The sequence below is a fragment of the Sturnus vulgaris genome, chromosome 17 (genome assembly GCF_052056855.1).
Source record: "Sturnus vulgaris isolate bStuVul1 chromosome 17, bStuVul1.hap1, whole genome shotgun sequence".
In the NCBI taxonomy this organism is placed as follows: domain Eukaryota; kingdom Metazoa; phylum Chordata; class Aves; order Passeriformes; family Sturnidae; genus Sturnus; species Sturnus vulgaris.
In genome coordinates, this window is record NC_142259.1 from 7,039,632 (window position 1) to 7,054,995 (window position 15,364).

The 15,364-nt window shown below is 44.4% G+C and overlaps 1 protein-coding gene across 8 annotated transcripts in view; it reads right to left on the reverse strand.

Annotated features, from left to right (window-relative positions):
- Positions 1-4,433: 4,433 nt before the first annotated feature.
- Positions 4,434-15,364, reverse strand: part of RTEL1 (regulator of telomere elongation helicase 1) — a 46,812-nt gene continuing 35,881 nt past the window's right edge. For 4 of the 8 annotated variants that reach the window (XM_088174844.1, XM_088174845.1, XM_088174842.1 and 1 more), the window contains exons 32-37: positions 14,233-14,475; positions 12,661-12,831; positions 11,625-11,810; positions 11,020-11,123; positions 7,421-7,525; positions 4,434-5,572 (exon numbers count right to left, since the gene is read on the reverse strand). In XM_088174844.1, the coding sequence (XP_088030970.1) occupies positions 7,433-7,525; positions 11,020-11,123; positions 11,625-11,810; positions 12,661-12,831; positions 14,233-14,475 (797 nt within the window). In that variant the 3' untranslated portion in view covers positions 4,434-5,572; positions 7,421-7,432. Of the gene's footprint in view, positions 5,573-7,420; positions 7,526-11,019; positions 11,124-11,624; positions 11,811-12,660; positions 12,832-14,232; positions 14,476-15,364 lie in introns of those variants that run through there. The other 4 variants (XM_088174846.1, XM_088174843.1, XM_088174847.1 and 1 more) reach the window with 4 other exon arrangements.

A 15,364-nucleotide genomic window follows, 5' to 3' on the forward strand; every position in this document is an offset into this window, starting at 1 on the left:
CAGCCCATCGACCCCATCCCAGCCCCCGAGCCCTTCCCCGATGCCCCGCTGCGACAGCACCGGCTCCGCCTTCGCGTCCCCGCGCCCTCCCTCAGCCGAGCGCGCTTTCGCTCTCGTTTCTGCATTTGCCTCTAAAAGTGAAGTTTTCAGAGCAATGAAGTTCGTATACCTGTGTGGAGGAAGGAGGCGAGTGGGATTCACACTGTTTTTCAAAGCTCTCTAAGTTTTTTACAAGGGGTTGTGAGGAATTTTCTGGCAAGGGGAAAGTCAGGGAAATTCCCCCTGAGAACGTTCTCCTCCTCGGCTGTAAACGCCGAGTAACTTCCCAGTAAAGCAGCTGCTCTCGTTCTGAGGGCACAGTTTGCCCCATCAAAGGCAGCTCCGGGGGGCAGATCCTGGCTGTGGTTGCGGGCAGGGAAGTGGGGGCTGTGGGGAGCATCCCTCCAGCTCTGCCCGGGGGCTCCGGGACGAGACCCTGTCCCACTGCCGCGCCCTCCGAGGGCACTGACCCTGCCAAAAGAGCCCCGATCGTCAGTGCTTGGGCACTGCATTCCTAAAGCCGGCTCCGAGCTTCAATCCTCTCCTTTCAGGAACACCCAGGATGACACCAACTCCAATCGTAACACTAAACACAGCTATCTTTTGTGGCACAAAAACAGCCAGCAGCTAAGGAGGTCAGCATTTAAATCTCTTACAGGTGACAGTGCTGTAAGTCTTGGACCCCAAAGATTCAAACGAAAGCTGAGCTCAGCCTTGCAGTAACAGCTTTGACAGAGAGCATGCACCAGGGCCTGCTTCAAGACACAGAACTCCTGCACTTTGTCCTGCTCTGTCTCACCAGATTCATTCTGAATAGACATTGGTCAAAACCAGAGCAAATGCTCAAAAAGAAAATGCAAATCTCTGCAAGGATGAGGGAACCACAGTGAGCACCTGAGAGGATGTGGAGGCTTTTCTCCTTGGGTCAAGCAGCCAGCTCCTCCTGCAGATCACTACAGAGAATTAACAATTCTGCATCTGCCTTCTGCCTCCCACCTCCAGCTCTCAGCCACTGGGGCTGCGGATGGGGAATCTCATGGACTTTATTCTGAATTCTCAAAGATCAGACCTACAAGAGCTAAACACACCATTCACCAAGAAAATCAAACCCAGTTCTCCACTACCCAGAAGGAGAAGGAAACCCCAATAGTCAGGAGGAATCCAAAGCTCCTTCCAGTAAGATCAGTTTCTACCCATCTTGGTTAAAGGAAATCCTCTGACTCCAGCAGGAGCCAAGGGGGGTCAGTACTACAATCCAACAGCAGGGTCTGGGCTATGTTTATTTGCACTTTACACAGAACAGGTGATGGGCTGATTTTCATAGGCAAATCTAAAGTGGTTTTTCATTTTACTGCTTGTTCATCTTAATCCCCTGTAGCTGTCCAAAGTGATCCTGATGATTTGTAATTCATTTTGACATAATCCCTGAGCAAGGACTGCCAGGATTTTGCTTCATCTGTGCATCAGCTCAGTAATTAATCAGATAGTTTTTCAGCCCTGCCCTGGCAGTGAGGCACAGTTCTTTGATGTTTTTTGGGTGAAACCACTAGACTGGATCCAGTAGAAAGCCCTGCTGTGGGCTCACCCAGCTGGAGAATTTCAGTGGGATCCCTCTGTCTGAGGCTTGACCACCCAGGAGCCACAGAGCGTTTCCTTCTTCACAGGCAGAAACACAATTTCAGTTTTCCATTCCTGGATTTCACATGGAACCCACAAGGTGTATGAAACTATAGCAGGTGGTCACATCCTGAATGGCACCTGCTGGCAATCCCTGTGTCCCAGCCATGCCCCTGCTGGGATGGGCACAATGTACCAGGAGATGACATCTGCAGCTCCTCGCTGCTCTGTGATGCCTCATTGCCAATTATTTTTGTTGTGAATTTGATAACAAATCAGATGGATGCTCCTAGAGAGTGAAACACCACATTAATGGGACAGAAAGGGCCTCCCCAGACAACTTGCCCGGATTCCAACAGAGTCTGGTGGAAACTATCAATTAATATTTTTCTGTCTGTTCTTTTGTTGGTCCAACAAACCTCCCAGAATGGGTTTATGGGCCACTGCCTGATTACCAGAAAGCAACAAAACTCACTACTGACTCTGACAGTGGAGGTAGCATAGAAAAGGAGTTCAGCATCACATTAGCATGGCTCTGACTTCATTTCCCCAAAAAGGACATAGTTTCACACTCCAGAGTGTCCAGCAGCACCACCTTCTGAAAGTACTCTTGCAAAATAAAGTTTCTTATTATATTCATAGAAAATTCTGTAAAGCAAAGAAATCCCTCGCTTCCCATCAGTAACCACTCTGCCAGCCAAAGACGGGGCTCATCTCTTTCCAGACTAAACATTCTGCTTTGCTGGTTTTGGTCTCTTTTGTGAGTACTTTCAGCTTTTTTTTGGGGGGGGAACAGCAGGAAAGGTTTGTTCAATGACACACCACTAAAATTTTAGACAATGTTCCAGGTCTAGTCATAGCACTGCGAGGCAGAGGCAATCAAAAAATTAGTATCTACTTCCTTCGTGATCTGTAAGCCATGTGTCATTTGCATATGAAAATCAGCAAGGAGTGTCCAGGACAGGTTTTTGTCCCCTACAAGCATTAAGTAATTTGCATTAGTTCCTCTAAGCACCTAAAGCAATTCAGATTTTTCTGAAGCAGTTTTTTCACTTTCTGTTCTTTTTAAGTAATTAACTGCCTCTGTCTTTCCTTCTTGTAAATTCAACAAGTTTCCAGATGACAGAACAGTCCTGACTGCTGGGGACCCTCTTCTTCAAGGTCTCATGAAATCACAGAATGGTTTGGGTCGAGAGGGACCCAAAACTTATCTAGTTCTCCCATCTCCAGTCCGTGTTAGCATCCATGTCCTGCTCCAGCCACCGACACCAGGGATCAGTTCCAGATCCACTGCAGTGCCATTCCCACTGCACCAGAAATCAGCAGCAAACCCAAACCCACCCCAAACCAATCCCATCTGCACTGCCAGACCTACTGGTGGGACACTGGGGTGTTTCAGAGCTTGTCTGGGTGGGCTCAGCTAGCCAAGGGCAGTGACTGTAAACATCTTCAGCAAGATGATCCCTCTGCTGAAGAGGTGAGGAGGAGGAGGAGTTCCCTGGACAAAGGATAGAATGTCCTGGATGAAGGGATAAAAGTACCCTCAGGATAAGAAAAACAAGGAGCTACTGGAAAGGATCCAGTGGAGGCCACAGAGGTGAGGAAGGGCCTGGAGCATCTCTGGTAAGGAGACATTGCAGGAGCTGAGCCTGGCTAGTCTGGAGAAGGCTGAGAGGGGATCTCATCAACGCACAAAAATATCTCCAGGGAGTGCCAGACTCTTCTTATACTGCTCAGAAACAGGACAAGGAGCAACAGCCAAAAACTAAAACTCAAGCAGTTTCACCTCAACAAGGGGAAGAGCTTTGGAGGGTGGCAGAGCACTGGAACAGCTGCCTAGGGAGGGTGTGGAGTCTCCTCTGGACACTCCAAACCCATCTGGATGGATTCCCGTGTCCCCTGCTCCAGCTGACCCCGCCTTAGCAGGGGGGTTGGACTGGGTGATCCCGAGGTCCCTTCCAACCCCACCCATTCTGTGAATCTCTTGAAGGCACTGAGATATTCTTAGCATTGTTTCTCTGCCCTATCTCAGAACAGAGCATCCCTAGATCGAAACAGTCTTCAGAGTAAAACAACTCCAGAATAAAGCACAGCTTTAAAACTACTTGAGCTGAGGGTAAAAAACAGCAGCATGGTATTTTCCAAGCATGTGGGGCGATTCAACCCTACAATACTTTTCAAGTATTTCCTTGTGCCTTGCTGGATCTGGCAGCATTGTGGCAGCCCACGGCAGGTGATTTCCATCAGCAAACCCGAGCAGAGCCGTGGTGTCACCGCCCCTGAGGACGCTCGTGGCTGTGCCGTGGTGTCCCTCCAGTGGCACAAGCATTCAGCTGCAGCTTTCCTGGGAAACATTCCCAGCAGACCTGGCACTGAACTACCCATCACTGAATGACATTTCATTGCTCACTGCTCCCAGCTTCACTCCAAATGTTTTTCTGTTCATTTTTACAATACATCTGTATTTACATAACATGTTCCTGTCATTTCCCCCACTGACATTTGAAACATCCAAGATTTTATCTGTATTGTTTATTCTTGTTTTGCTGCACTGAATGGATACATGGCTAAAAGGTACTATTCATCCACAAACTTGAACATGACAGAATATATAATAGCCCAGAACTACCTGCATTCCTGCCCAAGCCTTTGTTATTTTAAGAGTTAATGAAGTACAAAAGTTCCCATTCATCACTGCCAGCAACTCTGAGATTTGAAGCAACACTGGGTTTGAATTCTACAGCCAGGGGAAATAGGAAACTTTGTTAAAATGCAGCTCACTTTTCAATTTTATTAAGAATAACATTTTATTAACATAAAATTTTCCAAATTCCATTGATATGAAAATCACCTACAGGGTACAGCCTTTCCACTTGCTCCTATCAGGGCCATTAGGACTCAATATCCAATGTTTTTATACTTTATTTTTTTAATTCCTTGTTTTTAACCTAACCAAACCAAATTTAGACAAAATGGTTCTATTGTACAGTCTAATTTACAGCAGCTGCAAAAGATTTAAAATTGATGCAATTTAGGTTAATGACTCATACCCACTACTCACAGAGAGTGGACATATTAAGGAATTTTTTTTTAACCCATCTAACTTGATTAATTTAAAAGTTTTAATCATTTAGTTCCTTCTTTTTCTTGGAAACCAAATCAGGCAACACAGGCACATGGAAATACCAGCACTGAGTGAAGAATAAAGCCTCCTTAGAAGCATGTTCCAAAAAATCCCACCATGGTGGATGATGGAATCAGGCTTTGGGGTGCACAGCAGATGAGAGGGAGTTTCTGCTCACCATCCACCAGTGGAATTTGTCTTTAAAAAAGGATCCTTTCAGTATCTTCTGCTATTGGAGGCAGTGGCTGCTGCCAAACCCCAAACAGTGAATGGGAATCACCTGTTCCAGGAAGAGCAGTGGGGTAGGGATGGGGAGTCTGGCCTCCTCAGCCAGCTCAGTTCCACTGTGGGAGCATTCCTGGTCTTTTTCCACAACCTGGTATTATCTGAAGGGCCAATAAATGACACCTGCCTCCAGGATAGAAAATTTCAGCCTAAGAGTGGCCACAGGAGAATTTAGAGGATAAAATAAGTAAAAAATCAGCTTTCTTAGTTCTAACAGAGGACAATGTTCTGCTTTGTCTCCTGCAGTCAGACCTTTCAGACTGGATCACCGTTGTAGGAAAACAATCCATGCTGGTGCTCAGCTCATAATCCAGAGACAAGGATCACAGGGCTTTAAGGGAACCTCCATCCTGCTCCTGCCCAGCAAGAGCCAGAGCACAGCCACTGCCTTCTGCTGGCACAAAGGGCTTCCTGCCCTTCCTGCGGGTGGGATCAGGACCAGAAGAAAACTTGGTTTAATTTCTTCCTCTTCACATCACTGTGGCACTTGGGGCACTTCTTCACCACCTGTAGAAATCAACGAACAAAACACAGAGAATGCATTTATTGTGGAGGAAGTGCCATAAATGGAGGGAGCTTTCATGTAGGCAAATAGTGACAGGATAAAGGGCAATGGTTTAAACTGAAATAAGGAAGCATTAGATGAAATTTTAGGAATAAATTCTTTATTCAGAGAGTGCTGAGAGGCTCTGGCAGAGGTTTCCCAGAGAAGCTGTGGCTGTCCCAGCCCTGGAAATGTTCAAGGCCAGATTGGATGGAGCTTGGAGCAACCAAGTCCAATGGAAGGTGTCCCTGCCCATGGCAGGGGGTGGGACAAGATAAACTTTAATGTCTCTTCCAACCCAAACCAGTCTGTGACTCTCTGATGTGAAATATCTCTACCACATTTTGTCCAGTATGAACTACAAGCCACAGCAGCCGTCAGTCCCTGAGATCCTTTCTGCTGTTTGCAACCTCACTGTTACCATGCAGTCAATTATTTCTTTGGCAATAATAAAAAGGAGAGGAGGCTTTGTGGCACCATGCAAAGTGGCACCAGACTTTACAGCACTTGTCCCATCTGGAAGACTGAAATACAGGAACAAGGAAAGAGCAAGAGCTCTTGTGAAGTACAGCTGTACTTGTGAGTAAAATCCTGTGAAGTGGCTGACGAGTTCCCTGAATCCCTGCTTCCTCTTGCACAGATGACAAGGAAATATCTCCTGGGCATAGCCTGACACGGATGACACACAGTCATTACCAACAGTTTTGTAGGGGAACCAAGTAGATTTATTTCTTCATAGCATCCCACACCTTTCTCATTAGCAGCACGAGACACAAAAGCATGTGAGGCATCATTTCTCCATTAAAGTTTCAGTTTGCTTCTTCACTAATCATCATTTTTGAAGTCATTTGACTTGTAGATAAATCCCAACTGTTCTTCTCATAGCTTGCAAATTGCTGGTAAAACTGAACTGGTCTGTTTATTTCAAAAGGGAGATAGTAAATAGTTTTGGTGGGGTTTTTTTGTTTGGTTTTTTGTTGTTGTTGTTGTTGTTGTTTTAATCTTTGGGAAAAGACTGCCAGCTCAGGAGGCCTAAAAAGATGGTCAGCTACATCAGTGGCACTGCACAGCATTCCCTGCAGTGTGGAAGTTCATCATTAGAATCACAGATTGGTTTAGGTTGGAAGGGACATTAAAGCTCATCTTGTTCCAATTCCCTGCAATGAGCAGGGACACATTTCACTAAGCCCCGTTGCTCCAAGCCCCATCCAACCTGGCCTTGGACACTTCCAAGGATCCAGGGGCAGCCACAGCTTCTCTGGGCACCCTGTGCCAGGGCTCAGCATCCTCAAAGGGAAGAATTCCTTCCCAATATCCCATCTAACTTCTGGCAGTGAGGAGCCATTGCAAGAAAAGGTGCAGACTGCAAAGTAGGCTCAGGAAGTAGGATATTGTTTCTGGAGACATGAACTGAAATATCAAAAATGGAAGAGGAGAGGAAAAGTTACTTTATCTCCCAGCAAACAGGGCTTTGCTAAAGGCAATTTTAACTGCAACATTTAATTGTGAAATCATCGATTATTTGCCCATATTACAGATAGTCCGAATGAGACTCAGTCTTCCTGGAAGATCTGCATGAATAAATGATGCATTTAAACACTGGGAAGCAGCAACAGAACTTCAAGAGAGAAAACCACACCCCAAAGCAACACAGTCCAGTCTCTGCGTGGCTTTCCCTAACACACTGAATCACCAGCTCCAGTGCTAATCCTTCTAATCCCCCTCTGGCTATAGGGAATTCCACCTACTCTGCTTCTCCAAAAGCTTCTAAAAGCTTCCAAAACTATTCACCACCTCTCCCCACCACTCACTCTTTTGCTAAATCAGACAAGATCACAATTTGCAAATCCTGCGCTGTGAACGATGCTCTGAGTCACATCCTTGCTGGGACAATAATGCACCAAAGGGCTTTTGAGCTGAAAAAACAGTGAGTAAGTTATTAGGAAAGAAAAACAGTAGTTTTAAATGCAGCCCCATCAGAGGTGACAAAGCCCAATCCCATCTGATGAGAGTTCAGAGCTCAGACGTGGTTGCTCATTTCCTGCTGGTAAAGGTGTCCCTATCCCCCTATTCCAAACACATGGATAGGGCTGACTATCCAACCTCCCTGGGCATGAGTGGGAATGGGGATGGATGTGTTAGGACACGGCTCCTCTGGGATTGCTTTCAGAGAAACACAGGATAATCTTCCTGCTTGCAATCCTGTGCTTCCCTCTCAGCTGCATGACCAACACAGCTCTGCCTCATCACTGGAGAAGCATCTCTGCATCAGCCCAAGTCATATCCTAAACTACATGGGGATAGGGGAGGTTTGGACAATAGGAAGAATTTCTCCATGGAAAGGGTAGTAAAGCACTGGAACAAGCTGCCCAGGGAAGTGGTAGATTCACCAACGCTGGGAGTGTTCAAAAACCATGTGGCTATGGCACCTCAGGAGGTGGTTGTAAGGAGAACACAGTGGTGGGGCTGGGTTAATGGCTGGTCTTGATGGTCTTTAAGGTCTCTTCCAACATTAATGATTCTATGACTCTGTATTTGACTTTTCATTAACCAAACAACACCTGAATCACATCATAAGCTGCTTAACACACCTGCACACCAAGAACATTAATCACAACACAGTGATTATTTGTCATAAGTAAGATTGTTCAGGTAAGTAGCAAATATGGAAATCATTACTAGCAAATGACCCATGACTCATTTCCTCAAACATGGTTTTGCATGGGATATCGAAATAGAAGAGAAAGAACACTTCCAGTTGGAAGGGAGCTACAGTGATCCTACAGTCCACATGCCTGACCTCTTCAGGGCTGAACAGAAGTTATGGCATTGTAATATTAAAGAGCATTACGACCTCTCTAGGAAGCCTCTTCCAGTGTTTAATCACCCTCTTGGTATAGAAATGTCTCCTAATATCCAGAGTGAACCTCACTGATAAAAGCTTTGGACAGCTCCCATGAATTCTGACTTTGAATCCCAGCAGAAGAGCTCAGCACCTCCCTGTGTTCCCAGCAGAGATCCACTAGCTCACCCCTCAGCCTCCTTTCTCTGAAGCAGACAGGCCCAGAGCCCTCAGCCACCCCTCCCAGGAAGGGCATCCAGCCCTTCCCCTCCTCTGGACACTCTCAAGTACCTGAATCTGAAACACAATCTAATCTGGCAGGGCAGACTATTTTAATCTCTGGTATGAGAAATGTACCATCAGATAAAGGAGTGATTAAACAAGAATTAGGCTGACCAAGTTCATTATCTATGAGCTATGAAAACACACATGGACTTGTGGTTTAAGAAGAAATCCAGACCATAAAATGACCAATTTCAAGATAAAAACCAGAACAGGACAGTGCAATTGCTCAATATACAACAGTTATAACTTTGTGGATTGTTAAACTGATGAAACAAGTTCCATCTTACTGGTAAAAGGAGTAAATTTTCCCCCCTTTATAAGGTCAATATTTATTAGCTGAGATAACATAACCATGCTGTGGGATGCTGAAATGCTTGCCTAACCAAAAAAACTCCCCAGGGACCTCATTCAGCCCTTAATGAACTCAAGTCTCAAATGACAAAGATTATGAACACATGCTTGTAAAATTCTTGTATGACTTCGTTGGAGCCCTTTCTGCAGTGGAAGATGCTGCCTGTCAAATATTTATCCCCTTTACACTTGAGCACAAAAGGAAAAATTACATATTTCATAGTAAATTTGACTGTCTCATCTGCACCAAACATGAGATGCCTTTCTTTGACTTTCTTACGCATGTTCTTTATAACCCAATACTTTGGGATTTTAACATTTTTAAAGAAATGACAGAACAAACCGAGAAGGAAATTTAGTTGAACAGCTATTCTGAATTCCCTCTAGGAGATGTGTCTGAGACACAGTCTGACACATCTGTCACAGATGAGTTGGACATGATGGAATGAATCCACAGGAGGCTGTTGGGTTAATCATAGGGCTGGAGCAGCTCTGTTCTGGAGCCAGGCTAAAAGAGCTGGGGGTGTTCAGCCTGGACAAGACAAGACTCTGGGGAGACCTTAGAGCCCGTTCCAGTGCCTAAAGGGACTCAGAGAGATGGAGAGAGGCTTTGGACAAGGGCCTGGAGTGACAGGATGAGAGGGAACAGCCTTAAAGGAGAGCAGGGTTAGATGGCATATTGGGAAGAAATTCTTCCCTGTGAGGGTGGGTGAGGCCCTGGCACAGGGTGCCCAGAGAAGCTGTGGCTGCCCCTGGATCCCTGGAAATGTTCACGGGCTTGGAGCACCCTGGGATAGTGGAAGGTGTCCCTGCCCTTAGCAGGGGCTTGGAATGAGATGAGCTTGACTGTCCCTTCCAACTCAAACCACCCTGATCCTACGCATATTCTATATTCTTGGACCAACTCTGTCTTGGCTGTTATATTTTATTTGGATGTCAGTCCAATTTTTTCTATGCTTAGCTGACAATTCAGTGTTTTCTTCCTGAGACAAAGACCCTTCTCTGGAACTTGGAATAACTGATTATTTTCTACTTGCTTATAGACTGACAAGCTGAAGAAGTTTCTTTTCCTTCTGCACTGTTTTTGGATATTCCCGAGCTCCATTTATCAGCAGTCCGCTCATCACGTACGAATGTTTAGAAAACCCTCAACTCTTGGATTATTCTGGTTTAGAAAGTCTTTTAAGACCTGGCTGATGAATCAAATGTTGGTTTTCCCAACCCAGACACCCTGGGACCAGCTGCATCCTCTTACCTAAAGAATTTCAACCACCAATTTACTCAGCTGGGAAAATCAACAAACAGGATGACACAGGAAATCTTTGGGCAAGAATTCACAATCACAGATTTACAGAATCGTTCAGCTGGGAAAGACCCTGAATGTCACAGAGTCCAATGGTTGACCCAGCACTGCCAAGTCCACCTCTCAATCATGTCTTTAAGTGCCACATCTACACATCATAAATCCTTCCAAAGGTGACTCAACCACTTCCCTGGGCAACCTGTTCCTTGTTTGTCTTGTTCTCATGACAGAGCTTTACACTAGGATTTTGATAGGAAAAATCATGAAACTAAGAAAGAAAAAAAATTAAAATAAAGATTAAAATATTTTAAAAAATAAAGCAACACAGTTTTTCAAATTGACTCCACAGCTTGTTGCCTTTGTAGTTTTAGACCAGAAAACATGTGGAGGCAGCTAGGAAAGATGTAAAGGTGTAAAACCCAAAAACCCCAGCTTAGGGCAGAGATCTGCCTCCAACCATATTGCAAACCACGGGAAACAATGGATCAAGTGGTAAATCTTCCATTGGCATTTGGGTGTTCTTTCTGGAAACAGAAGAATTCCGATTCCAGGCTGTTCACGTCATTCTCCTGAAAAGCACATAATTCCCCAGCAGTTTTGGGAAAAACCAAACCAATAAACAGGAGAACCTTTAAGAACTGCTTCCAGCACGTTTTGCAGCAAGTGAAGTCACATAATGGGCATTTAAAAGGCACATCATCCTCGGATTTGCAGTTAGAGCAGTAGAATCTTCCTAGAACAGAAGGGAGGGTGAGGAGAGGGGAAGAGAGAAAGAGAGGGAGGAAATGACTAAATTCCTGTAATCACCTGCAAAATTCTCATGTATCCACACTTCCAGTGCAGTCCAGAAAACAATGATCATGAGTATAATGAACTACCTCAGCAGTGCCCTGCCACGTTATTTCTTTCAAGTGACCTCACAGTCTCTTGGTGCTTCAGATCCCAGTAGGAACTCGGGTTACATCCTTCCTTTACAAGGAAGTTGTCAAGAAAAAAAATCCCTAAAGTTCTCAGGAAACTACTACAGCATTGTGACAAAGACAATAAAGCACTTTAAGAGCACATGCAAGGTACAGAAAGTACAGATTCTACTCAGCAAACCACACCAATCACACTGCACCTAAGCAAATACAGGCAGGAACCAGTGGTTTCATACACCATCAGTCTCATTTCTGTAATTGATCTTTATTCCCAAGTTTTAGAAAATTGCATCCCAAGCCTCCCCTGTACCTACCACACTCTGGTTCCATCTCTAGGGGACAGATGGGCACAACTCCAGAGTCTGTGGGTGCTCTCACGTTATTGGTTTCTTTGGACACTTCAGTCTTTGGCAACCCAAGTTCACTTTTCTGGCTAAAGCAGAAGGAGGAAATCTTACTTTGAATTTTTTCTGGTGCCCCACTCTTAGAAGGGGCTGCGTCTGGGGAGAAAAAGAGAAAACCAGTGTATAAACCTGTATCATGCAGAACAAACACTAACACTCTGCAAAACACAGTCAGCAATAAATTCACCCAGTTGTCATTGTAGAAGAAGAAAAACTAATTTGAAGAACTAGTTTTTATGCCATACTGTTTGGCAACAGATGTTTTTGATAGGTACTAACACATTCCATATTACTAAAAGAGACCCTTTATATTTTAATAGTTCTATGGAAATTCTTCCTACTGAATGGGCTTTGATCCACTCCTGCTCCCATCCCACTTAGATGTAAAAATTCTGTCTTCACCCTTAACACACTTCACAGCAAAACTATAACTAATTTCTTTCTTATTTCCTTGCACTTCCCCATCTCGTGTTACCTTTTATCTTACTCCTGTTTGAGTGTGGTTTTTTTAACCCTGTGTAGAGATAACCAATGGCTTTGATTCTCCTTGACAGGCCTCAGGGCAGGGAGGCCCTAGCCCAAGAGAGGGACGTTTCACAGAGGTGGGGAGTGATAGGACAAGGCCTTAAACTAAAAGGAGAGCAGGTTTAGATTGGAGATTAGGGACAAATTCTTCCCTGTGAGGGTGGTAAGGTCCTGGCAAAGGGTGCCCAGAGAAGCTGTGGCTGCCTCATCCCTGGAAGTGTTCAAAGCCAGGTTGGACAGGGCTTGGAGCAGCCTGGGATAGTGGAAGGTGTCCCTGCCCTAGCAGGGGTGCAACTGGATAAGCTTTAAGGTCCCTTCCAACTCAAGCCAGTCTGTGATTCTATGCCTCTAAGGCTGCTGAGCCCTACCCATCATAATAATAAATAAGATTCTAAACTTCTGACAAGTGTTAATTCTGTACCTTGTACGTGGCTGATTCCTCTTGTGGAGCTCTCCTTGCTCTGGGGTTTCCCTTCACTTTGCTCCAACTGTTGCAGTTGCTTCTCTCCATCACTACAGACCATTCCAGTCAAATCCTTACACAGCTCTCTGAACTGCTCTTTGTGGTGAGGACGCACAAACATGTAAAACCCTGGCCAAAAGAAAATAGTGTCAAATGCATAGGAAAATCAATGCCTGACCATGGAAGATTCCTTGCTTTGGAGGGGAGAAATTCTTTGGAAGATGAGCAATATCACTCTGAGGAATCTGACTATCTTCAGCTTGGTGAAACACTCGATGCTTTTGTGATTTTTATAATTACGGGGTTTTCCTTGCCAGAAGGCAGATGAGTATTTAGTATTGACAATAATCTCCATCTTGAAATTCTTCCACTCTCTACAGCTCAGAGTGAACACTTGTCCCAGCACTTCACCTGACGAGTGATCAGAGAACATCAGGTATGCACACAATACCCAGAGACTCAGGAAGGAAATTTCTTGTTACTGTTTGGTCGACAAGGATTCACAACACACATACAGAAATTCAAGAAAAACCCCAATTATGACTTACTGCCAAGCACAGACAATTCTGCCTCAAAGTCCTCTGAGGTCAAAACATTTGCTCAGTACAGAAGTGACTGTGAAAGAGCGCTCAGGGGGAGGTTATGACTCACGGCATCACACAGCTCATCTTCCTCCCACTCTCCACTTTGCTAAGACTAATCTAACTAGTTAACACACCACAAAAGGGGTATTCTCTCACAAATTGCAGACTAGGAATATCTGTTGTTATCTGCTAAAGATAACAAACAAAATTCCATCAGCATTTCCCAGCACACACAGAATGCATCATTTTCAGCAGAAGAGTCACCCCAGAGACATGGGAGAAGGTGGAACTGAGTTATCACATCACACGAGACATCCATTGAGGCAGTCAGGATCAGCATATAATGCCTCTTCTTCTTTTAAAAAATTAAGTCCAATTTCAAATTTTAAAAACCTGTGGCTCCCTAAACCCTTTCATCACTAAAGCCATAAAAGGAAAATAAAACAAAACAAAACAAAACAAATCCCTTCTGAAAAAATAAATTATGACCCAGTTCCAGAAATCTTTTCAGCTCCAGCTCCATAGAAGAATAGTAAATCAAAAGCCTGACTGCTGAAACCTGAAAGTGACCTAAGAACTTGGCATCAATATAGCAATCATTGGTCATGGGAATAAAATTGTGTCAGTTCAATAGTCAGCACTATCCTTTCTAAAGAGCAATTGTAGTAATTGAGGGAAAAAAATAGTCATGGAAGCATCTGACTAGTTCAGGTTAGGACTGGAATTACTGAGGTCTTGTGTTTTTAATGGACAATTTCTATCTGAACAGAGATAATATTTTATAACCTTGACATTTTTTGCTCTCTGAATAGCATTCATCGAATACATTGTTCCTGCTGCTCCACTGATACAGTTAGCTAAACCAAAAGGTGAGACCTCACATGAGATCACAGCACCCACATTTCCCTTTCAAATAAATGAGAGTTATTTTAAAACAAACCCTTACTTTGTAGGAGATGAAAGTCCTGTGGCCTCTCTGTGGTGAGGGCTGCTATCACCGACACCATTGCATCATAATTATCTGTCCTCTTGTAAGCCAGCAGAGCCTCGTAGAACTGGCTGTAGCTGCTTTTGTCCAAAGCCCTCTGCACATCACTGAGATAAGCAGTCCTGAGGGCCTGGTGATGCTCTCTCCTGGAGCCTGGAGCCTTTTCAGCCTCTTTCCTTGGAGCTGCACTGGCATTCTGCCCTGAGAGATAAACAACACATGAGCAGGGACTGAGGAACAAACAGGTCACTCCATCATATCCACTCCTCACTTCATTTGAAGGGAATTCCTGAAATACTTCGAAGTGGTGAAGCCAAACCCACCTGCCCAGCCATACACCTCCCTGTGGCATGGCCAGACCTGCTCCTGGAAATGGCAACGGAACAAAATTATTCTGGGGATCACTTTTAGCATCTCCTGGAGCTCCTTGATCATTTAAAATAGAAAAATGTGTCAGAAGGTCACTTGGGAATGAGGAAAAGGGGCATAGAGGTCAGCAGCAAATCAGGTTTTGTGCTCCACTGAAGGAGCAAAAGCATCTTAAACAGATGAGTTAGCCAATTCTGCTGGCCTGAAATGGGCAATTTTAAAGTACAAATTTCTCACCCCTTAACAATAAGAACAGACAAGGGGTGGGGTGTGTGTTTCCCAACAGGAAAAAAACGTCCAAAAATACTATCTAACCTGAAACAACACTCAGGAGAATACAAGAGCAATGTAGGACGTCTGCAAAAGGTAGGAGCAGCTCAGAACATAGTGCTAACTTTGTTTACAATAGAATTCTCTGATTTCTGCTATGTTTTAGAGAAACAAGTTCTGGTTTGCATATCACAGGAATGCAAATATGAATGTAGGATATGATGAGGAACTGATTTAAATTAACCTGCCATATCTCTTGATATCTGGGTCTTTAATAGTCCTTCAAAACACAGGCTCCATTCAATTTGCTGGAAGGGAAAAAACTTGGGTGTGAATTTTATAATCAGTATTTGTTGCATCCCAGAGCTTTCTTATATTTCCACAGAAGCATTCTCTTCTTAAAGAGTAAGGCACAGAAATAACACATCCATTTTCTCCTCTTATCTTCTCA